Source organism: Ursus arctos, unplaced genomic scaffold (genome assembly GCF_023065955.2).
Source record: "Ursus arctos isolate Adak ecotype North America unplaced genomic scaffold, UrsArc2.0 scaffold_30, whole genome shotgun sequence".
Taxonomy (NCBI): Eukaryota; Metazoa; Chordata; class Mammalia; order Carnivora; family Ursidae; genus Ursus; species Ursus arctos.
The window spans coordinates 10,457,211-10,484,268 of NW_026622986.1; the positions used below are offsets into that span (position 1 = coordinate 10,457,211).

The window sequence follows — 27,058 nt, forward strand, 5'->3', positions numbered from 1 at the left end:
AGTGTAAAGTAGTTCTAAATCAGTAATTTGTTTTAAGCTGTGGGACTTGTTAAGTCCTAGAAACAGAACAAGGATCTTACTGTGATAGAGCTACACAAACAGCCTGTTCTCCTTGTGTGTATATGTTGTATTTAGAATTTTTAAAAAGCATTTGATATAATGAATATACTTTTAGGACAAGATTTGCCTGTTCAGTTTTGGTTTCTCTGACATGCTGTTCTAATGTGAATGTAGCATTTTTGGAATTTTTTATATGCAATGTGCTATTTTTAAATCTTTCTCAAATACTATATTATGCATTGTATGGTCTCTGTATGGCACAAAACAGTGTTTTTATAGCCCTTCTGGTTAAAAATTTTTGTTCTTAAGTCATGTTACGCTTGCCTTGTATGTGCTTTAAAGTTGCATTATGTATATCTCACCTCATCAGAAAACTGCCAGTTCTTTTCGCTGGAGGCAAGAGAAGGAATTTCATACCCATTAGTTTAATTGCTCTATGCCAAAACATCCAATTTTCTGTTTTATTCATTAATCTGTAAATAACGCCTTAATACTTTCCTATTAGTTGAATTTTAACCAAAAGTATTTTGTTACTTTACATTTTTCATCCGAGTTTGTGTATTTGACTTGATTTTGGTTAATTCGAACTTGACACCTTTTTCCTATTTATTCACCCATTCCAGCTTTACTTTAATAACAGTATAAAGGTGTTTCATATTCTCTCTTTCAATTACTGTTTTTGTTTGTCTCATGAACTGTCATTGGCAAAAAAGCTAGCTTCATCTCTTTGGAATTATTAGCCCTCTAAATTGTGAAGAGTCTTCCGACTGTTTATAAACTAGGCCTAATCTTGTAAATATAATTGTTGGCACTTCCAAGTGTAAGCACACAGTGTATACAGAAAATGAGAAATCAGGAAACATAAAGTTAATTTTTAGTTTTGTCACTATTCATGAACCTTGACCCTTTCCATCTGTAAAATGGGGATGTCATGCCTCCCAAAGGCAGACCTGTGAGGATCCAAAGAGATATATAGGTGGAAGTCCTTTGTAAACTGCAAAAAGCTAGACTGTTGTCATTGTTATTACTATTATTACTCTAATTGGGGGGTTTTGCATTAAAGATGAAAATTTGAATCATGCACAACCAATATCGCACCAGTGGCGAATTGGCAAAGACTAGTTTTTAAGATATGTGAGAAGGTGGAAAATGTGTTGAATTTGCCCAGTCGTTTAGCATTAGTGAAAGACAGTTTTGGCAGAATAATTACTTTTTCCATCCTCAAATATACTGTCTCCCTTTCCATAGAAACTATGTGAGGCAAGATGTCATATGTTTAGAATCTTTAAACCTAAAAAGTAAAAAGAAAGAGAGAGAGAGAAAGAAGTCTTACCTTCCAAACACATAAACAAACTTTGGCAGGACTTGTGGGCTTGAATCTAACATTTCACTGTCCCACAGATTGTAAACATTACAAGTCCTCTGTGAGCCATGCCCATGATCTCATTGCGACTTTGGCTTCCTCTATCTCATACCATGCACCTTAGGAAGTTCTTGGAGCCGAAGCAGATGTGATCACTTTTGTTATTTCTCCCAGTATGGCCCCAGTGCTGTGACTCACTGTCTCTACTGATAAAGCAGTGAGGCAACCAGGAAGTCACTAGACCGTGGGGTTGATTTGGCCTTACCCATTTATATTCCTTTTACATAGTTACATTATTAATACAGAATTAATGCTCTTTGCTTTTTAGTATTGTGACTGTGGTTAAGTATCTTAAAGTCATAATCCCCTCATTATTTTTATTTTTTCACAAGTCAGCAAACACTTATTGGAAGTCTACTGTGTGACAGACCCCAGACCATATCCCAAATGAGAGTCAAAGAACAGGACCAGGTGGCTCTGTTCTTGAAGAGCTCACAAATTAATGGGGAAAGAACTCAGTGGAAAACAATTACAATAGAATGGAAAATGTGGCTACAAGATGCCTTTGGTTTTAACTGGCCAAAGTGGATTTTAGGCCTGGTTGATTCAGCAGCTCAATTGTGCCATCAAAGACCCCAGGCTGTTTTCCTCTTTCTGCTGTGCCATTCGCAGTGTGACCTGTGATTAGTCCTTATAACTTCCAAAAGATTCCTAGGAAACATCATCTCAGAACTCTCTGGCCATAATTGGGCCATATCAAGCCCACCCCTAAACAAATAATGGCAGAGGGAATGAGACTTCCGTGATAGGCTTAGGCCAGTCAAGAATTACCTCTGGGGTATAGAAACACTTTCTCCAGGTGCTTCTGTGTAAGAGTTAGACACCCAAACAAAATCAAGCCTTGGCAAATACAGGAGAATGAGGGAATGGATTTCGGAGAAAAGCATCTATAGGAATGTGGAGGAGAGGGAGAGAAACATACTGAGAGGGGGAAGAGGGGGGTGGATTTTATGGAGGAAATGTTATTTAAGACGCTATTAAAAGGAGTCAGTTTTCAGGGCTGAGCAGGAGTTTCGAAGGGCATCAGGGTAAAGAAAAATGATGTAGCCAAAGATGTACAAGCACATGCCACCTTAGGGAACACCAGTAATCCTAGAGGCTGCCATGTAGTTTACGCGAAAGGTAGGTGGGAAATATGACCAGGGGGTGAGGTTGAGCCAGATCGGGAAAATACTTGAATTATGCTAATGAATTAAACCTCATCTAGAAGGAAATGAAGCCAGTAGATATTGTAGGAAATCTGCCATCCTTTTATCAATGCCTTTCTAGTCTCTTTGGAGATCTGACAGTCAATCTCAGGTCCATTCCTCAGAAGGGCCTGTGTTAACATATCCCTTGGAGTCTTCCATGTTTATAACAGTTTTATACTTGAAGGTCATTTTGGCTGGGTATTAGAACACCGATTCACATTTTCTCTTGAGGTTGTTTACATGTGTTATTCCCTTTCCCTCTTTTTAAAAACATTGCTACTGAGGGGCGCCTGGGTAGTGCAGTCGTTAAGCGTCTGCCTTCGGCTCAGGGTGTGATCCCGGCATTCTGGGATCAAGCCCCACATCAGGCTCCTCCGCTGGGAGCCTGCTTCTTCCTCTCCCACTCCCCCTGCTCGTGTTCCCTCTCTCGCTGGCTGTCTCTCTGTTACATAAATAAATAAAATCTTAAAAAAAAAAAAAACACATTGCTACTGAAAAGGCTAAAGATAATATCTTATTCTTTCCCTTAAAGTGACCTGGTCTTTTTGCCTAGATGAGCAAATTGTTTTTTCTTTTTTATTAAAGTCCAGCAGTTACTCTAGAATATTTCTCTATGTCAGCACATTCTGGGCCAATTTCCCCATGTATATAAGGTGACTTTCCTATATACTCTCAGGTTTTATTTATTTCAGGAGAGAGTTTTCTTGCATCATAGTTTTAAAAATTTGCTCTATTATATTGCTTTATTTCCTTCTTGGGGACTCGCTATATGTATGTTACTTTCTTTGAATTTTTTGTTAGCTTTTCCCCCATCATTTCAAACTCTTCACATATTCTATATTTAAAGATATTACCCATTGTGTGTGCTTATTTTTGCATTCCTTCTAGTTTATTCTTCATTTTCAAAATGAATTTTTCTTTCATTTCTAATTCTTTGTGAATGGGTTTCACCTGGCTTTAAAAATTGGGGTTTTTTTTTTTTCCTACTAATCACCTAATTTATGAGCTTTGATAATTCTAATTGATATTTTCCTTTCATTGCTTCTGTGATTTTCTTCCACCTCATTCTTTTTCTTATAATAAATCCATATGGAAATTGACCATAGTCTTTTTGTTTTGTTCATTTTTCAGTGAAATAAGTTTTTATGGTGTTTTAGGAGGGAGATATGAGCCAGAGTTGCATTTCAAATTTCATGCTTCTCAAGAACCCACTTCTGTTATTTTCCCAGCGATGGAGAATAGACTCAGACTCCTTTGCTCCCCTCCTCTCTTCTTACCTGGACTCCATCATTCCTTCATCCCATTGTCCTTGCCTTGCTCTGTTTGGATGCAACTCCCAGGAGTTTCTCCTTGGTAGGGGGCTTCAACCCAGAAAGAGCCTTCAGTTAGTAGTATTGCAAATGCATAGAACTCGGACCACAGAATGCTCCAGCACTGTCAGACCTGGGGGCATTTTGGTCTTATCCATTAATCAGGGCCTGGTAAGTCCATTGTGATGCTCCTGAGCTTTCCAGAGCTTTCTAGGGAGACCTGATGACAGTCTGGGCTCCCTGGTTCTACAGTCTTCCCAAGTCCTTCTGCCTTCTCTCTACGGATTTCTGGTTTCTTAAAGCATGTAGCTTTGGTAGTTTGTTCCAGTCTGCTTGTACTGGGGGTCCGTAAAGATACCTTGTCACCTAGCATTTCTATGTTTTTTGTTTTGCTGCCACCAATTCTCTGTTTCCTTAGGGAGATTCAAAAACTATGCCACCATCATCTTCCTGGAATTCCTCCAGTCTTTCTGGAGGAAAAAAAATTGTTTTGTAATTTCAAAACTGACAAGTATATTAGCTTATTGACATAAATAATATCATTTTGTAGTTTTGAGGCTACACTTTTGAAGTTCCCTGAAATTCAAGAAGCCATTGTTTTTGCTTTTGAGTTTGCATCTGGACCAAGGATGTGGTTAGGATTATGAATTTATTTCATCTGGACTGAGCATGCAGTCAGGATTCACATAATTGCAGTATTGTGGAGTGGCTTTGGGGCCAGGCAGACATGGGTTCTGATCCCACTCTGCCATTTATCATTTCACTTTTCATGTATTGATTTATTCTCTAAGGTTTTCCTCATCTACAACACAGAAGACTACTACAACAATTACCACTACAACTAAGTGCGTCAAAAGGGTAATTCGGATAAAATTATGTGGGATATTTGACTGAAGGTTAATAACTCTTATAGTCTTTTGATTTGGTTGCATCCTAGTGCACAGAAGTGTAATCAGATGGAGTGTAGAATACAGTTGAAAGTATTCACTCCTTTTGTTTTATGTAAAAAGCTTTATTGTAGAATTTTAGGGAAAATGGCCAATATTTTCAAAATAATTTTATTAATACATCAGAATGGGAAAGTATGTCCTAGCAGAGGTTGTATTTAAATGTGGTACTGAGAACAAGGCCAATAATATTGCTCACATGCTTCCCATAGCGATCGGGAGAGGCAATGTGTTGTGGAAAAGACACTTCCTACTTACACTTGGGAAGAACCTGACTGGGGTCCGTCCTTCACCATTCACTAGAACTTTGGTTTGGTTTGTTAACATCCTCGGTGAAAGCTTCCTTTCGTAGCTGTGCGTTTGCAAATTAATTCAATGGGGTTTCTAGAAACTGGCATAGAAACTTTCACGGAAACTGGGCATACAACAATAAACAAGACAGAAAAGAGTCCCTGCCCTCCTGGAACGTATGTTCTGGGTCAAAGGCAAATAATTAAGCCACTACTGCAGGAGTAGGAAGTGCTATAATATAGGAGAACCAGGTGTAGCATATTAGGAGCAGCTTGACCCAGACTCGAAGTTCAAGAAAGTTCCCTGAAGAGAATGGTACCTTAGTCTGTAGCTGAGACCACATGGAAAGTCCGAGGCTAGTGGAAAAATAGACAAAATAGCCATATGCAAAGACACAGAGACATGCAAGTGGCATGTTAGAGGACATGAACTTGAAGGACTGATGCATAAGCAGTGTTCCCAATACTGGTGGAGTTTAGAATCACAGGAGAGATTTTTAAAATTAAAAAAAAAAAAGTTATAGGCCCCACCCCAGACTTCATGAACCATATTCTCAGAGAATGAGCGTCAGGATTCTGATTATTAACTCTGGGTGGGGGGTGGGGAATCAAGGCAGAGAAGATAAGACAGGGAAGCTAGGGGCACACATGCTATGTGGAGTTTGGATTTTATCCTAAGGGCAGGGGAGAGCAGTGGAAGAATGTGGGGGGATATGGGGATGAGATGTTCGGATTTATATTATAAAGTTCACTAAGATTACTCTAACGTGGCCCCTTGAGGGATACAGTCTAGTTTATGAGGTTCAACAGCTTTGAAACCTCAGTTTTTAAAATCTAAAATGGAAATAACATCCATTTTGCATGGTTATCGGGAGGTTTAACTGAAATAATTTATGCAAAGTGCCTAAGATATAATTGGCACTCAAAAGGTATTAATTTCTGTTATTTGAGAAAGCCATGGAGCCCAATAATTGTACATCACACAGCCGCCACCATACATCAGGGAAGGTGAGGATTTCTGAGCAACCATTTGTTTTCAGGTTCTTCTGACAAATTCCTTTCCTGCCCACACTTGCGGCCCTGGCACAGAGACCCCACTTTTCCCTCCCTCCCCACTTCTCACACATATTACTTCAGTTACAGTCTTTATGCTGACGACTTGCAAATCTATGACTCCAGCCTGGTTTTCTTTCCTGAGCTCCAAACGCGTATTTCCAACCAACTTCTGGATGTTTCCATGTAAATGTCTTGCGGGCACTTCATTCAAATTAGGCCTCTGATACCAAGTACCATCCTTTCTCACCCCAAGAAATCCCAACACCCTGCCTTTCCACCATTAGCGCCATTAGGTCAAGCCAGAAATGGGGGGATCGTCATTGAGTCACTGGTCCTTATCTTCTTCAGTCAGCGCTCACAAACCCACACCCTTTCCTTCAGGTCTAGACTATAACCTCCTTCCAAACAGCCACTGCCTCTTATCTGAACTTAGTGAAGTAACCTCTGAGTTCCCAGCACCAGGCTTTGCCCCAACCTCAACTCTGCAATCCTGAGAGATCTATTGTGATACAAAATTGATAAAATCCTTTTCCCCACTCCCCCCAACTACACACACACTCAAACCTTTCCAGTGGCTTTCGTATGCCATTAAAATGAACTCCGTACTGTCTACCAAGGCATGGAGTAAAGACCCATCAAGATCTTGGTAGGTCTCGTTTTCTCGATTCTGCCTTTCATACTTATGCTCTAACTACTCTGCACTAAACAAACAAACAAACAAAAAAAGGAAGAAAAAAGAAAGAGGAAAAAAAAAGAAAGCACCTCCCCTCACTCTCAGGTCTGTCTCATGATGATTCCTCCACCCCAAATCCCCTTCATACCGGATAACTCCTCATCTTTTAGACTTCATTTATAAACATCCTCTTGGGGGGACGTCCTTGAATCTTTCATCTTAGTGCTGTTCATTGTACTTATTTCTTTATTTTTAAAGATTTATTTATTTTAGAGAAAGAAAGAGAGTGAGAGGAGGGGCAGAGGGAGAGAAACTTCAAGAAGACTACCTGCTGAGTGCAGAGCCCGACCCAAGGCTTTATCTCACAACCCTGAGATCATGACCTGAGCCAAAATCAAGAGTCTGTCACTTAACCGACGGAGCCACCCAGGCGTCCCCATTATACTTATTTCTTAATGCTCCTACTCCTCACTGGATTGCAAGCAACATCGTGGCCAAAGAGTATACCCAATCAATCCACATTCTTCACAAATTCGATTTGGGAATTTTTGGCTACTTGTTAAAATGTTTGCAATCCCCAAATCGATACTCACAGCACCTCTGTGATCATTCTTGGACATGCACAGAGAGGTGAAAAATTTGCGTCACCCAAAATGCATGTTCTTAGCTGGGGTTGAACAAGATGACACTGTTTGTTTTAGGTCTCATGCTCTTAACAAGCGTCCATTTTGTAGTGTACTTAATGCCACGTTTTTCATACCTTTGTGGGTTTTGTTGGTAGTTTCACTATTTGACGTGGCCCCCACATGTAGTACCCAAGTGCTCTCTACTGTTCTTAAGCACCAGAAGGCTGTGATGTGTCTTACAGAGAAAATTCATGTGTTAGATAAGCCTCCTTCAGGCATGACATAGAGTGTGGTGTCTATGAGTTCAATGTTAATGGATTAACAGTACATGAGACAAGATATCTTTAAGCAGATACACACATAAAACAAGGTTATGTATTAATCAGTTGACAAGATTGTGACCAGGCTCACAGGAACCTAATGCTGCATTTCCCCTAGAAATAGTGGTTTAGTATTTACTAATTCAGTTTTTGTGATGACTTTATAAAATATAACTACAGCAAATAATAAGACAACTGTATTTTACTAATTTCTATATCCCCAGTAGTTAGCATAGTAACTCTCACATAATAGTTGTTCAATAAATATTTGTTGAAACTGAATTGTGCGTGTATATATACATATACATACATACATACATAGAAATCGTGTATAATAAAGAAACTGAATTTGTTTTTTATGCCAAAGGTATACCTCACAGCCGTACCATTACTTTCTTTTAAAGTTTGATCATAAAATTATTTTTGATAACATCTTTGTTTTTAATTTTCTCTAGGATGCTGGAGAAATGGTGCGTTCCTTTGTTGGTGGTTTGGAACTTGTTGTCAATTTACTGAAATCAGATAATAAAGAAGTTTTGGCAAGTGTATGTGCTGCTATTACCAATATAGCAAAAGATCAAGAAAATTTAGCTGTTATTACCGATCATGGAGTTGTCCCTTTATTGTCCAAATTAGCAAATACAGTAAGTAACACATCCTTTTATGTTAAATGTCTTATCATAAGATATCGTGGTGTAGTAGTAAAAACAATAAGCTTAGAGTCCAGAGACCTGGATTCAAGCTTAATATCCATCACCTCTGAGGTATGAGATTTTGGTCACCTCATTTAATTTCTCTGACACTAATCAATGCGAAAGTGTATTCTAAGTGTATAGTTTAATATGCAAGATCCTTAGAAAATAGAGACTGTTTTTTATTTGTTACTGGCAAGTAAAGTAGTGGCAAATATAAATGTTATTATAGAACTGTTAACTATCCTCTTCCATCACCACCATCGTTATCATTATCCTTAAGGTAATTGTTCATGCCAACTTTAGAAGTTAAACGCTCCCCCCAGGCTTAGCAAGCTTGGATTGAAAGCATCCTTGCGCTGGGAGACTTTGGCAACCACTGTATTATTTATTCAGAGCTGTGCCAGATAGAATAGGCAGCCTTGAGAGATAATGACTTCACCATGACCAGGGTATTTGAGCATAGTTTGGGCTACCTCTTGGCAGGAAAATCATAGAGCAAAAATTCAATCACTGGAAAGATGCTTGGTTTAGAAGACTTTTTAGGGCCAGTCTAATACTGAGTTCCTAAGAATAACTGCCAGATTCAGTTAAGGACACCAAGTTGTTGCCTCAATCAAGAGAACAGTACAATTAATAAACAGAAAACTGTATCCTATTCAGTTATAGTATACCCATAGGAGTTAATTGCCTACAAAAAGAAGGATGAAGGCTATGGAAAGGAAAATGGCGGACTCAAACTTGTCACGGTTTGCTGCACTGCCTTCTCCCTGTTGGGAATCAAGGTGTATTACTGATGTAGAAGTGTTCCTCTGGTGAAGGTGTAGAGTTAATCCATCTATTCCAGTCAAGTGAAATGCTCCCTTAAGAATGTCCAATATTCTTTAACTATTTTTTTTTCTGAAGCACGTGCTCAAAAGGAAATCAATCCTTGAGCAAATAACAAATGCCAAACACTTGATCACCTTTGAATGTATTGACTACGTTCAGTAGTCAATAAAAAGAAATTAAAAATTTTTTAAAGTCATAAAAAGAAAACTCAGGATTGAACCTTGGCCCATTGGGGAGCCACCAAAATACTAATTTCTTTCAAGACTCCACCTGAATAGCCTCCTAGCCCTTCTCCCTTGACTCACTAGCATTTTATTGGGTAATAAACATCTAGCACAGAAACATGACGTCACAGAGGTTCACTGCAACGCATGTACCACAATTCATTTCCTTTGTGCAGAATAATGATAAACTGAGGCGCCATCTAGCAGAAGCTATTTCACGCTGCTGTATGTGGGGCAGAAATAGAGTGACCTTTGGCGAGTACAAAGCAGTGGCTCCATTAGTGCGTTACCTGAGATCAAATGACGCCAATGTACATCGAGCGACAGCTCAAGCCTTGTATCAGCTCTCCGAAGATGCGGATAACTGCATCACCATGCACGAGAATGGTGCAGTAAAGGTACCGGTGATTGATTGACTTTGTGGTCTAGTCCAAATTAGGTATATGGCGGCTGGAAAGAAACTTATGTAACAGTAAGGTTTCACTAATGGGGGCGTATTTGGACACACAAAACTGATTATCTGTTGGGTCATAGCTGCTGAGCCATGTGTTAGCATGGTTTATGTTGCAGAAAAGTTGGAGATCGATTTTTCCTAAACCAAAAGGTATAAAGATACTTAGTTTAATAATCACTCCATAATTTGAACTTGATTTAAAAAAATGTACAACACATGAATAATCAGGGGCATTCATAATTTTACTTAATATATAATTTACTTAGCACTTAAATAACAAAATATAGGCACGAACTACAGGAGCTGACTGAAACAACTAGACTACAACTTGATAGTCTTAACTGTAATAGCAAAGGACCAACTCAAAGACACATTTTTTTTTTTTTCAAAAGAATCTGTGCATCAAGTTTTCTTTGCCTTTAATCAATACACAGGTGGATGGGGCACCTGGGTGGCACAGCGGTTAAGCGTCTGCCTTCGGCTCAGGGCGTGATCCCGGTGTTATGGGATCGAGCCCCACATCAGGCTCCTCTGCTATGAGCCTGCTTCTTCCTCTCCCACTCCCCCTGCTTGTGTTCCCTCTCTCGCTGGTTGTCTCTATCTCTGTCGAATAAATAAATAAAAAATCTTAAAAAAAAATACACAGGTGGGAGAGCTTCTAGAAGTACATAGGCTTTAATACAGCTATACATTCTGTTCTTGAACAGGGCTTGCCCAACCTAACATGCCATCAGTAGGGCCTTTAAAAAAATGAAACTATAAAAATTAAGTAGCCTGGTAAAGCGTCTGACATATAACATATGCTTAGACAATTGCCAGTTAGTTTAAGAAGAGAATTTCTAGGCTACTCAAAGTTTTAAAATTTAATAAGGTTTATGGTTTAATTGACATAAATGCCAACTGCTCATGCAATTCTGAATCGTTTCTTCTAAGGCAAGTCAGTGGATAATCCAAAATCACTTAAGAATTATATTCTGCTATGTAAAGTGATGAAACTCTGTTCACCCACCCACACAGCTTATATGTACTAGAAAAAGAAGGCAATAAAAATGATTGGGGGGAGGGAACAGAAAAGGGAAAAGCAAAGAAAGAAAATAGGGTTCGTTTGGCCCTAGACCCTTTCCCCCATCATCTTAAGGTCTCTTGAGAGCCTCTCCATCTCCTCTATTTGCATTCCTAACTACCTGCTGTTTCTACTGGAGAATAACTGTAAAGAACAGGATATTGTTCTTTGTAAGTTTCTCTGTCATGATCTAGAGGGAGGCCTAATCCTGAGCTCTCCCTCTTGGGACCGTGGGGGCAGCATGTGGACCTGTGTCTCCTTCTCTGGTTTTTTTTTTTCCATTTTTCTTTTTTTTTCTTTTCTTTTCTTTTCCTTTCCTTTTCTTTTCTTTTTATTTTTCTTTTCTTTTTTTTTTAGAGAGAGTCAGTGCACGCAAGCAGGAGAGGAGGGAGGACAGAGGCAGAGGGAGAGAGAGAATCTTAAGCAAGCTCCACGCTCAGCACAGAGCCCCACACGGGGCTTGATTTCACAACCCTGAGATCATGACTGGAGCCAAAATCAAGAGTCCGACGCTTAACTGACTGAGCCACCCAGGCGCCCCCTCTGGTTTTCTTTAAGGAGGAAAAGAATGTAGATGTGATGAGTGGGTGTCAGAAGAATAAACAGGGTTTGGTGTAGTGCTTGGCTATGGGGAGTCAGGAAAGGGTTGAATCAAAGATGACTCCAGGTTTGGGGCTAGGTGAAGAGGAAGATTCTATCAGCCAAGATCATGTAAGAGAATATTTGGCACATTTGTGTGGTTACAGTACCTGCCATGAGTATGTCACAACATGTTAACTGCTAACATTTCTGACTCCAAATGCATACAAACTTTATCCACTATTTTGGCAAATCCCTGGTTGTTTTCATTCCTAATTGCTACTATGCCTTCCTAGTCAAAAGCTTACATTGTTATTTCCCAGTCCTACGTACATGCCTGCTGCAGCTGCCCGTGAGCAATGTTGACGATTACCAGAGTCATCCCGTCACCCGGTTTCATAAGTAATTGATTCTAGAGTTAGTTCCTTCATGATACAATTTCCTTAACAGCAGCCGCTGATGTTGTTCAACCTGTCTGTCTCATGCCAACTGATGTTTATTCCATAATAACAGTGAGCAGGCTTGAGGGTCTGGAATAGATTGGTTTCAGTTTCTACTGTGTTCGATTTAAATGGTCAGTTTGAATTTCAGAACTGGAGCAGTGCTGTCCACTGCAAATGTAATGCAAGACGCATATAGAATATTAAGTTTTCTGGAGCTAGAATTTCAGAAAAGATAAAAAGAAACAGGTGAAATTTATTTTAATAATATATTTTATTTAACCCAATATATCCAAAATATTTTTACTTCAACATTTAATCAATACTATTATAGATGTATTGTATTTGTGTTTTACACTGATGGTACGTCTCAATTTGGACTGGCCACATTTCAAGTTCTCACCAGTGGCCCGTGGCTTTCTTACTGGACAGCACAAGTCTAGAGGCAGGAGAGGGGAAGACTGGGAAGTATCAGTGAGAGGTAGTAAGTCACGAACAAGGGTGGACAAGTTGTTTTTGGCAGAGAGTTTAGAGAAGCCTGGGAAATGTCTGCATTTGCATTCGCAGAGCATGTAGGCTAGGAAGAAGAGCTGTCAGAGTAACCTTACGAAGTTAACAGGTTACCCAGGAGTTCTAGAAGCCAGAGGAAGAGGGAATTTCTAAAGGGTTTGTGTTTAAATATTGCTAAGCAGGTTAACAAGGATTTCCTGACTCAGTTATGCTGAAAAACAACCTGGTGTTAGAGGCTTTCCGGGTAAGACTCTGTTCTATATGAACGAATAAATCTCCTGCCCTGGTAAATGCAACATGAGAGGAATAATGCAATCTTTATCCTCTTTATGATTCTACACAAATCTCCTTCTCAAGAGTATCAGTCCAGGGACTTGCATCATCACAAAACCTTGTTAACATAGATGCAGACCTGTTGGCAACTTTATTGAAAGCATGAGAAGTCTAGGAGATATACCAAAGTTATTGCTAATTAGAACAAAACCGTAACACAGGAAAGTAATACACGGAGGGAAAGAAGTTGCAGGAAAAACTGAGCAAGACAAGCCCTTTCCAAAGACAGAAAAAGTGATCAGATAGAAAGATGACGAGCACCTATAAAATGCATTAAGCTCCCTTCCCCATGGTGACATTGGATTTGTTTTGCAAATGTCTATACCAGGCAGGTGAAAGCTACATTAGGGCCTATAACTTTCTGGAAGGCAGGAAATTGAAGAGATTGCAGAAAATACAACCAGAAGTGCGTCCAACAGAGAGAGGGAGGAACAGTTCCCATTGGGTGGAAAGGCAAGGGCTGTCTTGGCAGGCTCCCAGACTGAGCACATGCCGTGGCATTCCAGAGAGCGGGGAAGATGAACCCAGAAGCACACACACCCGATAGTCCTTGAAGCCTGGCACCAAAAAGAAAAATATCACTAACACCTTTGAGTCAAGTAAATGGACTTTAGAGGCTGAGATCATCCAAGAACCCTCAGTGTCTATCTGCAGTCCACATGCTTAATGTTTGATTGAACTACAATATTTTCTGTTAATTAAAACTCTTTATCTTTGTGGTCTTGTGTACTTTCCTGTGTATACATTCCAGATATTCCCTGGAGTGCTCGGGATAGTCTCTTGGTGATGTGCCATTAAATTACTTAGTTAGCACTATTACGTATCAGTGACTCTATTACGATACCAAATATAGAGTCATACACAGACTTGCTCCCAACTGACTTTTTTTCTTGTTATTTGCATTTATCCTTTTAAGTGAGAAAGAAAGGTATGATTACTTAAGGATTCTAGTGAGTTAGATTTTTAACTCTAATATTATACATACATCAAATGTTTTCCTTATTTCATTTCTAACTTAAAATATGTACTAGCTTTATAATTGACATACACAAGCACATATCTAGTGTCAATGTGATCAATTGTGCCATATCTCTGCATACCCACGAAGCCACAATCAGATCAGGATAATGACCCCCCCCAAAGTAGATGAAGTCCAATTTATCTTGTGGTGTTTTTGTTTTTTGTTATTTTTTAATGGACCGTGCTTTTGGTGTTATGTCTAAGAAATATGTGCCTAACACATGGTCACAAGGATCTTTCCATGTTTTCTTCTGGAAGTTCTGTAACTTTTGGTTTTACATTTAAGTCTGTGAACTATTTTGAGTAAATTTTTGTTTATGATCCTAGGAATGACTTGCAGTTCATTTGGGGGGCATATGAGCATCCTTTGTTGAAATAATGCCCTTTCCCTGCTGAATTTCTTTTGCAAACTTGAAAAAAAAATAGGTGAATATATCTGTTTTGTTCCGTTGTTCTGTTTGTCTATATTTACACCAATATCACTTTGTCTTAATTACAGTAGCTTTATAATAAGCCTTAAAGGTAGGTGGTGTCAGTGTTCCTACCTTTTTCTTTTTTTTTAAGTTATTTTGGCTATTCTAGTTTTTTACATTTCCATATGAATTAAATCAGTTTGTTAATTTCTACAAGAAATGCTTTCTGAGATTTTTATTGTGGTGGGCATTAAAGCTATACCTCATTTGGGAGAAAATCAGCATGTTAATATTATTGCCATCTGACTCACAAAGAAGGAATATCTCTCCATTATTTATGTGTTTATTTTTCAGCAATCTTGTGTGATTTTCATCATACAAGTTTTTTGCATCTTTTTTCAGATTTACCCCATGTAACTATTTTTGATGCTATTCTAGCATCAAAAGTTGACTTTTGTTTTTAGGCTCCATGCTTTAGGCTCCCAACGTGCGGTTTGAATTTACAACCCCTGAGATCAAGATCTGAGCTGAAATTAAGAGTTGGACATTTAAGCAACTGAACCACCCAGGCGTCCCTGTTAGATGACTTTTATCAGGGTGGTTAAGTTCCCTTCTATTACTACTTTGATGAGAACTTTTTTTTTTTTTATCAGCAATAGATACTGCACTTTGTCAAATGTTTTTACTCTATCTATTGAGATTATATTATGGTTTTTCTTTTACAGTTTGTTATTATGGAGAATCACACTGATTTGGTTTTTAAATGTTAAACCACGCCAGCATTCTTAGGATGAACCCACTTGGTTACAATGTGTTATCCTTTTTATACATTGTTGAACTTAATTTACTAAATGTTCTTAGAGTTTTATGTCTGTGTTCATGAGGGATGTTGGTTTGTAGTATTTTTTTCTTGTAATGTCTCTGTTTTGCTATCACAGTAATGCTATATCACAGTAATGCTTCAGTAAATGAGTTGGAAAGTGTTCCTTCCTCTTCAGTTTTCTGGGAGAATTTTATAGCACTGGTATTATTTCTCCCTAAATGTTTGGTAGAATTCACAAGTGAGGCTACTTGAACCGAAAGTTTTCATTTTCAGAAGGTTTTAAACTTCAAACCCAATTTTTTTCCTCAAGATAGGGCTGTTTGGGTTTATTTCTTCTTGAGTGAGCTTTGATAGTGTCTTTTAAGGAATTAGTTCATTTCATCTAAGTTATATTGTCAAATGTATTGGCATAAAGTTGTTCATAACATTCCCTAATCCTCTTAATATATACTTATAATCCGTAGTTATGACTTTTTTCACTCTTGATATTGGTAAGTTCATCTTCTCTTTTCTCCTGATCAGTGTGGCTAGAAGTCAGTCTATCAATGTTATTGATCTTCTTGAAGCGCTAGCTTTTGTTTCCTTGTTTTTCTATGATTTTCTATTTTTTATTTCATTGATTTCTACTGTGATCTTTCTTATTACTTTGGGGTTTCATTTGCTCTTCTTTGTCTACTTTCTTAAGATGGAAACTAACATGATTTGATAGCTTAATCTTTTCTAAAAATGATTCTAAGCTGTATAAATTTCCTTCTAATAATGTTTTAGCTACATCTCAAAAATTTTGATAAGTTATGTTTTTATTTTCATTCAGTTAAAAGTACTTTATAGTTTCCCTTTTGATTTCTTCTCTGTTATATTTAGTTTTTAAATATTTGAGGATTTTTTATTGATTTATAATTTAATTCCACTGTAGTCAGAGACATACATTATATTACTTGACTATTTTTTTAAATTTTATCTATTTATTTGAGAGAGAAAGAGCACGTGAGAGCACAAATGGGGTGAGGGGTAGAGGGAGAAGCAGACCCCCCACTGAGCAGGGAGGCCAATGTGGGGCTCTATCCCAGGACCCCAGGTTCATGACCTGAACCAAAGGCAGATGCTCAACTGACTGAGCCACCCAGGCATCCCTACTTGACTTTTTCTTTTTTTTTAAGATTTTATTTTATTTATTTGACAGAGAGACAACCAGCGAGAGAGGGAACACAAGCAGGGGGAGTGGGAGAGGAAGAAGCAGGCTCATAGTGGAGGAGCCTGACATGGGGCTCGATCCCAGAACACCGGGATCACGCCCTGAGCCAAAGGCAGACGCTTAACAACTGAGCCACCCAGGCGCCCCACTGACTATTTTTTTTTTTTTATGTGACATTTGTTCTGTGACCCAGAATATGGTTTAACTCATTGATGTTCTACATGTACTTGAAAAAATATGAGTATTCTGATGTGGTTGAATAAAGTGTTCTATAAAGCTTACTAAGGCCAAGTTGGTTAATATTGTTCAAATATTCTACATCTTTGTTGATTTTATAACTACTTGTTCTATCACTTATTTTGTGAGGCAAATATGTTAACCACTATACTTCAGGAATACCCCAGTTATTGTGGAATTGCCAACATTTTCTCACTATTCTCTCATCAGTTTATCTTCATGCATTTTGAAGCTCTTCTGTTAAGTGCGTAAGTATTTAGGAATAATATGACCTCTTGATGACACCTTTATATGTATGAAATCACCTTCATCCCTTGTCATATTCTTTGCTTCAAAATCTGCCTTTTCTCCTGCTTCCTTTTGGTAGAGTTAGCATGTTAAATCCTATAACTCTCCCTAAATTTTACCCCGTTTGTGTATTTTTATTTAATAGCTGTTTGTAGGCAGCACTTAGTAGGGGCTTGCTTTTTTTTTTTTTTAATTCAAATCACAACCTCTGCCTTTTTGGGAGGTTATGGGGTGTCTACCATATTTACATTTAATGTGCTATTGACATGATTGGCTCTAAATGTGATTTTATTTTTTCCCTCTTTTTCCCATCTATTCTTTTCTTTTTGTCTTCTTGGCTTAACTGAATTTTTTTTTTAACATTCCATTTTATCCCTTTTGTTTTTATTATTTATTTATTGTTTAGTTTTTATTAGTTATGATTCCTTGTTGTTGGTTTAGTGTTTGCTTTAGAGTTTATAGTATACATCAGCACAGTGTATCTTCGAGTTATATTACACACAGAAACATATAGTTTAAGGATCATACAACGCTGTGCTTCCATTTTTGTCCTCCTGGCTTTTGTGCTATTGTCTCATGTATTTGACTCATATATATTATAAATTCTACATTGTTCTTGTTTTTGGCTGTAAATAATCAATTATCAATTACAGAGCTTTAAATAAATAGGGAAAAGTGCCATTTATTCCCTTCGATAGATGCAGATTTCCATCTGGTCTCATTTTCTTTCTGCCCAAAGGACTTTTAACATTTCTTATAGTACAGCTCTGTTGATAAATTCTTTCATCTTTTATAGGTCTAAAAAAGACGTTATTTTGTCTTTGTGTTTGAAAAATATTTTTTGTAGGCAGAGAATTTTATAATGACTTTTTCTCCTCCACTAAGCATGTTGCTTCATTTTGTTCATGCTTGTGTTGTTTCTGAGAAGAAACCTGTCATTCTTCTGCTTGTATACGAGTATGTCATTTTTTTGTACTACTGCTTTTAAGATTTTATCACTTTCCCTGATTTTGAGCAATTTCATTGTGATGTGCCTTCGTGTTGTGTTCTTTATGTTTCTTATGCTTGGGCGTGTTGAACTTCTCAGATCTGTGGGCTTATAGTTTTCATCAAATTTGGAAAATTTGGAGCCATTATTTCTTCAAGTACTTTTCTCTGTCTCCTCTTTCTACCATCCTTTGGAAACTCCATTTTCACCTCTATTTGGCTACTTGATGTTTTCCCGCAGCTCCTTATGGCTCTATTCATTTTTTCAGTCTTTTTTTCCTCTCTGTGTTTTAATTTGGAATGTTTCTATTTCTATGCCTTCAAGTTCAGAAAATCTTTTTTTTTTCCCAATGTTTAATTCACCTTTATTTCCATCAGTGTGTTTTACATCTCAGATAGTATAATTGCATCTCTCAAAATTAGATTTGGGTCTTTCTGTATCTTTCATGTCTCTCTTTAACATGCTGAGTCTTTCCTCTAGCTCATATGAAATCCAGTTCTAGTAACAGTCCTAGTGTCATTTCTCTTTCAATTGGTTGATTTTTCTCTTTATCATGGGTCATGCCAGACACTGACTTTGGGGTGGGAGGGATTTTTTATTAAGTTTTTAATTTTCATTCCAGTATAGATAACATACAGTGTTGTATTAGTTTCAGGTGTACAATGTAGTGATTCAACAATTCCCTACAACACCTGGTGCTCATCACAACAAGTGCCCTCATCCATCCCCATCACCTATTTAACCCATCCTCCCTCCCATCACCCTTCTGGCAACCATCAGTTTGTTCTCTATAGTTAAGAGTCTGTTTCTTGGAAGACACCGAATTTTAATGTGTTGAGTGATAGATAGTTTCTATAAATATTCTTGCATTTTTTTCTAGGATGCCATCATGTTACTTAGAAACAATTTGATCCTTTCAGTTCATGCTTTGTTAGCAACATTAGAGTACAGCTAATTCTTACCCACTACTGAGGTAAGAGCCTTGCGGTTGCTCTACCCGAAACCCATGAGTTAGGAAGTCTTTCAGGCTGGGTGGTCAGATCAGGCACTGTTTGACTGTATGAGCTTCAGAGATTGTTCCAGCTGATCTGTCCTTGGGTATGTAGTTTCCCACACACAAGTGCTCATCAGTTCTGCATTGTAGTTTCAGGGGCACTGACTGCAGGTCTCTAGAGTTCTGTGCTCAGAGAGCTCTCTCTCCCCTCCAGTAATCTTCCCTGAAGACTCCAGTCATCACAGACCCCCAGACTCCCAAGCTTGGCCTCCCAGGTCAGGGAGGCTTCTCTCTCCCTGTGCTATAGCTCACTCCAGGCAGTAGGCTGGGACAATCGTAGGGCTTACTTCTGGAGTTTTCCTTCTCTTGGGGATCACAGTTGCCTGATGTGATGAAGAGCCATTGCTTTATAGATTTTACCATTTTTAAGTTGCTTTAGATGGGAAGATAAATCCAGTCCCTGTTACCCTATCATGGCACAACACAGATTCTTAACTTTCTTTTTATACTTTCTTTATACAATAAATTCATGAAAAGTCAGAGCTGGTAGGGGTGAGTTGTCCATTTTATATTTTATTTTTTTATAATAATTTTTTATTACGTTATGTTAGTCACCATACAGTATATCCTTAGTTTTTGATGTAATGTTCCATGATTCATTATTTGCGTATAACACCCAGTGCACCATGCAATATGTGCCCTCCTTAATACCCATCACCGGCCTATCCCCATCCCCCACCCCCACCCCGAAGCCCTCAGTTTATTTCCCAGAGTCCATAGTCTCTCATGGTTCGTTCCCCCTTCTGTTTACTCCCCCTTCATTCTTCCCTTCCTTCTCCTAACGATCTTCCATTTTAAACACACATTTTGCAGATGAGGAATGTAAGTCCTGGAGATCAGTGAGGTACCAAGACCCACACAATCAACACATGGCATAACATCATAAATGATTGTGATGTCTAGTTTAGAGCTGTTTCCACTAGACGAGCGAATTTCAAACCGTGTCTCGTGGACAGTTAGGGTTCCCCTGGGAGAGATCAGGGCCCAGTACTCAGCGCAAGGGGGAAGCCAATGCTTGGCGTGGGGGGCGGTCACCTACTTCAATTAGAACAGCTAGTTTTTCCATTTTATATAGAATTATGCATGAGATCGTGTTTCAAAACAGCTTTCTGCTGCTTTAGAAAGAATTGAAAATTACTGCACTAGGGCCACGCTGCCTTTTAATAGTTGTTTATGAAACCCAGTAGGAGCCATCTTTTTTATATATATTTAGTACTTTGCTTTGACAGAAAGGCTTACAGGACAAGAATCTCTTCAGGAGGAATTAAGTATTTTGATCTTAATTCTTTGCATTCTTATAAGTGTAGTGCATCTAAAAATCTGATACAGGAATGTTTCTTTAAAGCCACTTGATTTTTTTCTTTTTAAGTTTTCCTTGGAGAGCTCTAGGCAATGCTTTTGTCCTTGAGGAGGGGATTCAGTCTTCTAAAATATCCAGGGAGCCTTTGGAAAAATCGAGTATGTCTGGGCTAATAGAATACTTGTCTCCTTCATCCAAAGTAGCTCTGCTTCACTATAATCAATCCATCTTATGCTTAGGCCACGTCATCACCACCGCATCCCAGCAAAATAAATTTCCCTCCCCCTCCTGAAAACTAAAGGCGAGAAAAGAGGAAAAACAGAGCTGCGTGTAAGTACAGCAAAAGAGATAAAAATGAAAGTAATATCATTTTCATTTTATTCAGCTTCCTCTGTGCCAGCCACTATCCCAAAAGCACATTCACACATATCCTTTTTTTTAGTCTTCTCCATTTTCCAGTAAGATGGGAATTAATCTCCATTTTGCAGATAAAGAAACTGAGTTACATGGAAATTAAGTGACTTGCCCTGAATCACCCAGGTCATAAGGAAAGGACCCAAGAAATCTGGTTCCATAGTCTGTGCTCTTAACGCCCACTGCAGGGTAAAGCAGAAGTGCCTCGATGGCACATGTGTGTGGGTGTGGGTGCTGGTGTGTAAGGCTGTGTTTGGAAGACTGAGCCTGGTTGAGAAACTGCTTTAGGAGACAGAGCAGCTGTCTGGGAAAGCACAAAGGGGGAATAGAACTTGGCAGAAAGCGTACTTGTTTTATGGTGGAATGATGCCGTCCTTCTGCATCCCAAATGCTCTGTGTCTCTCCTTAGTTTTCAGGATTTTCTAGCCTTGCTTGCTCTCCTTGCAGCTTCTCTGTAGTCTTAATTTATGCCAGTTAAACATTACTACTAGTAAAAGTTATAGTATATGAAGTTAAAACCAGATGATTTTGTGATTTTTTAAAACAATTATTTCTATCTATTACATGGACTTTAAAAAGAGTAGCTATATTCTCCAAAGGTAGTGATATATTAGTTAATATTAATTTAGTTAATATTAATGGCATTTTATATTGTATATGTTTGTATGTATATGTATATACAAATATATGTATATATTTGCATTTTTAGAATTATGAAAATTGAAAGTAGAGAACCTGAATACATGAGCTTTGGGCTTAATTTAAACCTTTTACACTAATCTATGTCAATTTTCTATACCTACCACTTACATGAGCTCTGTTCCAAAAGTCTAAGATCTTTATAACCAGTCACCTTTCATATGTCTTATTTTTACTTTTAAAAACATCCCCCATCACCAAGGGACAGGGTCTAGGTACCATAAATACCATTAATTATTATATAGTAAAAAGAAAGACCCCTAATGAAAGAAATTAAATTAAAATTTTAAGTTCAAACTGGATACCTGGGACAAAAAGCTCATGCCTCTTAGTGTCCATTCTTAGCCTTATAACTTCTTAAGAGTCAGAGCTTTCATCTCTCCTTACACAAGACTCTTTATTATGGAACATTCCCAACAGTTACTCCTGTGGTCCATTGCAGCAGTGTTTCTCAAAGGGTGTGGTCTACAGTCCACCTGTCTAGAGGCAATACAGAGCTTGGAAAAAAATAAATAAAGGCTGCTGGGCCACACCCTAAATGACTGACTCAGAGTCTCTATGAAGAAGACCAGGAAGCTGTATTTCAACCAAGCTCCTAACGTAACTGAGAACCACTGCTCCTCAGGAGTTTCAGTGGCAAGACAGCCAGACCATCATTTACAGTAGTTGGTCCATGATGCTGAACACAAGGGAAACAGAAATCAGCCTTCTCAAAGGGAAAGTTAAAGAACGCCCGAGGATGGTTAAGGCACTGCGTGGAAAGCTAATCCACCACACAAACACAACTGTGCATGTGGAATGCTCCAGCGTATGATGTCATGCTGCACAGGAGGACTGTGGCTCCGGCCCCTGTGGAATTGGGATGGGCATGTAGCCATAGAATGGTGCTTTGCAGTACTTCTGCAAGCGTGAAGACAATGCCCCTAGGGCACTTGATTTGCTCCTCATCAAAGAAAAGTAAACAAGGAGAACTCTCTGCTAATGCTATAAAAAATGTAAGTTCCTATAACTGAGAGAAGACAAATTTACATGTTAACTAGTTTAAAATACTGTCCTCAAAGCTGTAAGCTTTGAAAATAGGAATACCCGACCCAGTATGCCAGACCCCTGGCCAATGCAATTCCTGTTGTTGCCTTTGAGAGTATGTCAAACTATATGGGGGTGCCAGTGTGGCTCAGTTGGTGAGGTATCTGCCTTCGGCTCGGGTCATGATCCCAGGGTCCTGGGATCGAGCCCCACATTGGGCTCCCTGCTCCGTGGAGAGTCTGCTTCTCCCTCTGCCCCTCACCCTGACTCATGCTTTCTTGGTCTACTCTCTGTCTCAAATAAAGAAATAAAATCTTTAAATATATATATGTTATATGATTGTCTTTTACAACACTGCTTCCTAACCTTTTCCCTGTCAGCAGGAAAACATGGAATATTTGTATGTCACACTGGAATAAATGGACAAAGTTGCTTACGGCTTGGAGGCAGCTGGTCTCGGGCCTTTCCTTGCTCTTGGTCTCTCCCAGCAGCCCAAGGGCTCAGGACTTGCTATTCAAAGTGTGGTCCCAAACAGAGAGCAACAGGAGCACCAAGGTGCTTGTTAGAAATTTGGAATCTCAGACTCCCCCTCAGACCTACCGGATCAGAATCTGCATTTTAAGAAGATTCCCACATGGTTCATATTCATAGTAAAATTTGAGAAGCACTGGTTAAGGAGTACACTTAAACTTAGAAAAAGGGACTAAATAGTGCTAAAAGATTCCTTCCATGATTGCCTTTATTAACTATTCAAATTGGATATGGTTTTAATATTTTCTATAAAGTTGATTTAGATGGATCCTCAATGTATGTTAAATGTATAAATGTAATTTAATATTTATACCCTCATAAAACTTTTTATATAAATTGCTAAAACTCCTGATTTGGGATCAGAACATGTGGTCACTCTAGCTTCTCTAACCCCTATTTATTTCATATTATTATCCCAAACCGCCAGTTAGACAAGAAAATCCCTAAGTCTTCTACTTTGCATATCAAGCAACTTTTTACTTGCCCTTACTTTGCTTACTTCATATTTCAAGGGGACATGCTTCTAATATCCTGGATTCTGATGGATTAGTCCACATTTAGCCTATTTTTAAAATTAATTTATTGAGTTTAGATGCTATGTTTTATAGTTATCTCTCAGGTAATTGTGGTATGTAGAGACATTCTTCATCGACAATTGCTTTTCTACTCAGTTATGCTGGGTGGCCACCGCAGCATCCACAATAATCATATTCAAATTTTGTATATTTACACAGATTACTGGAATGACTTGTAAATAATTACTGATTCAGCTCTATCTTTCCTAACCCTCAGGATATCTGTGCACAGATATGTGTGCAGACAGATTGTTTCTGTTAAGATTTCATATTCCATAAGTAGCTTCAGCCTTTTATTTTTTAAACTATGACACCAGTTTCTGATTTATTCCAGTTATTGTTTTTCAGTTTATTTTAGACAGTAGTTTCTCATCTGTTCTAGGGAATATATAATACGTTACTTTACATGTAATTACAGACATTGTTTACAAATTATATAGTACTTCTTCAACATTCTGAGAAACTTACAAATGGATAACTTGAACAAGACACTTTTTAAATAATCGCCTACATATTAAAGCGAGAATAAGTTCGGTCTATTAAAATAGTGCTGTTTTGAGCATTCCAGACATGATTTTTGGTGGGCCTATGCACTGACTGATAACTGGTTTTAATAACTACCACTAAATGATTACTTTGTACTGATTTTATGTCGGATGAGAGTTCAAATGTAAAACTTGGATAGATATTTTTTGGTTAGAATTTTATCACTTGGTCCCTGGGTGGCTCAGTCGGTTAAGTGTCCAATTCTTGATTTTGGCTTCTGGTCATGATCTCAGAGTCATGAAACTGAGCCCTGCAGGGCTCCTCCCTCAGCATGGAGTCTGCTTGAGATTCTCTCTCTCCCTCTTCCTTTGCCCCTCCCCCTGCTTTCTCTCTCTCTCTCAAATAAGTAAATTAATGAAATCTTTTAAAAAAGATTTTTAATCACTTAACTGACTTGACTTTCCCTTTCAGTTTATCATTTAAATTTATTTAAAGATTTTGCCACAGGGAATTATCTTTTAATTTCTACTTTAAGTTAATCTATCTGGAGATAGTCTATGACTTTATAGAATCTATTTAAAGATAATTTTATATGCTTCTGAATTTCCTTTTAGCAAATTAATCCTGCAAATGATTGAATATTGATAACTATTTGTGAAAAGAGGTTATCCTACCCTACTTCATTTCCATATCCCATATACTGGTTATTAATTTATTGAAATCAGAGAAAAATATGCATTGCTAACTGGGGGCAAGACCTCTTGAAAATGTAGTCAAGAATGACCACCTATGTTTAGTGCTGATCCAGGAAATGACTCCTCCTTCACAAAGGTATCCCTTTTCAAAGGGGTAGAATAAAGACACAGTATACAGATTCTCCACACAGGCAGGACTTGATCTGTTCATCACTCCCAGAATTCAGGAGGAATGAGGAGGACCAAGGGTCTCATAACTTTTTCAAGCACTATAAGAAGGACCTGGTCAAAAACAAATCAATGCACAAAATAATTACTAAGTGTGCTGAATGCTATGAAGGAAACAAATCGGGTTGGATGAAGAATAACAGAGGGCTAACATACTTTAGACCGGGAAGTCAGAGAAGGCATCTTGGAGCAGGTGTGTCTAAACTAAGATACGAAGAATGAAGACAGGAGAAGAGTTTACAGAGAGAAAGGGCATGCAGAGGTCGTAAGGTGGGAATGTGCTTAGAGTTTCCAAGGACCTGCAAGAAGATCAAGGCAGTTGAAGTGACAGAATGGGAGAGTGACACAAGATGTGTTTGGAGACCTGGAGAGGTGAGGGGCTGGATTACATGGGGAGAGCCAGACCATAGTAAAGAATTGAGATTTTAGTCTATTGTACTGAGAAGTCATTGAAAAATTTTAATGAGAACAGTGCTATGATCCCATTTGTGTTTCTGAAGATCACTCTCAGAGGTGTGTAGGGAGCAGGTCAGAAAGTGTGTGAGCAAAAAGCCCCCTAGGAAGGTGGTGAGCTGTCAGTGCATGAGAACATGGAAGCCTAAACAGGACTTCATTATACATTAGGTGAGAAATTAAGGGAACAGGAAGAATTATTGATTTATTCACAAACCTTTTTTGTTTTTACAAGGTTTCTACTACAAAGAGGGAAATAACCATAGTGATAATAGTCGTTAGCAAGCCCTTTTTTATTTTAAATTTCACCAAATAATTTGAATCACCCATTAAGTGAATAATTAGCAAATATTAGAATGTTAGGCTTAATAATAAGAGATTACAGTACTTTCCCTTGACTAACAAATATGTAATATAAATAGCTGTATGTATTTTATAAATTGTAAATTACAGGATAATCTCTTTTTAAAATAGCAGCCAATTACTGAGTGGTCGCTGCTGGGCTCCGTGCTTTATTTCTTATTTTTTTAGTCCTTGCAATACCCTGTGATGCATGATTTACTGCACCCATTCTAAAGATTGGGAAGCTTTATTTCAAAAGTCTAAGTGATGTGTCCAAAGTTTCATAGGTAGAATGCAGGATCAATTAGGATACAATCAATTGCAAGCAACATAAATAACTCACATGAGCTTGGGCACCAAAGAAGATACAAGTACATCTGACAGATCTCATGGACAAGAAAGCAGCAGAGCCATGGGGGCACCTGCGTGGCACAGTCGATTGAGCACCCAACTCTTTTTTTTTTTTTTAAAGATTTTATTTATTTGACAGAGAGAGAGACAGCCAGCGAGAGAGGGAACACAAGCAGGGGGAGTGGGAGAGGAAGAAGCAGGCTCCCAGCAGAGGAGTCTGATGTGGGGCTTGATCCCAGAACGCCGGGATCACGCCCTGAGCCGAAGGCAGATGCTTAACGACTGCGCCACCCAGGCGCCCCTGAGCACCTAACTTTTAGTTTTGTTTTGGGTTATGATGTCAGGGTCCTGGGATCCAGCCAGAGTTGGGCTCTGTGCTGAAGGCAGAGTCTGATAAAGGTTCTCTCCCTCCTCCTCCCTCCCCCTGTCCCTCCCACTCGCCCTCTAAATAGGAAATAAATATATCTGGAAGGAAGGGAGGGAGGAAAAAGGGCAAGCAACACTGAAAAAGGTGCTGGGACAGAGTCTCACAGGTTTTCTAGCACATTTTTCTTTTTCATCTGTCTTCTGTATCCATTTCATTTTATTCTTTCTCTGTGAGTTGGCTTTCCCTGTTTCCCCATGGTTTCCTCCACTGTGCCCCCGGGCTTCATCGGGTCAACCCAGTGAGGCCACATACTATTCCCACTTTCAATTCAGTTCCCTTCAGGGAAGGGAATCTGATTGGCCCTGTTTGGGAAAAGTACCCACCTCTCATCCAATCAGTTGGACAAGGAAACAGTGTGCCGTTTACAGAATGGCTTCCAAGGCTTGCCCTGGGGGAGGGACAGGGACAGTCAAGAGCATCATCCCTGGTGGGCTGGGAAGATAGTGTAAAGGGTGTGCACGAACGTGACAAGCCAGGATTTCGATTTTTGGA

The 27,058-nt window shown here is 38.7% G+C and overlaps 1 protein-coding gene and 1 long non-coding RNA gene across 3 annotated transcripts in view; one reads left to right on the forward strand and one right to left on the reverse strand.

The window, feature by feature from the left end:
- Positions 1-27,058, forward strand: part of ODAD2 (outer dynein arm docking complex subunit 2) — a 176,095-nt gene that overhangs the window by 119,451 nt on the left and 29,586 nt on the right. For both annotated transcript variants that reach the window (XM_026483517.4, XM_048219405.2), the window contains 2 exons: positions 8,351-8,539; positions 9,819-10,040. In XM_026483517.4, the coding sequence (XP_026339302.3) occupies positions 8,351-8,539; positions 9,819-10,040 (411 nt within the window). The remainder of the gene's footprint in view (positions 1-8,350; positions 8,540-9,818; positions 10,041-27,058) is intronic.
- Positions 1-27,058, reverse strand: part of LOC123000269 (uncharacterized) — a 241,195-nt gene that overhangs the window by 117,327 nt on the left and 96,810 nt on the right. The window lies entirely within an intron of this gene.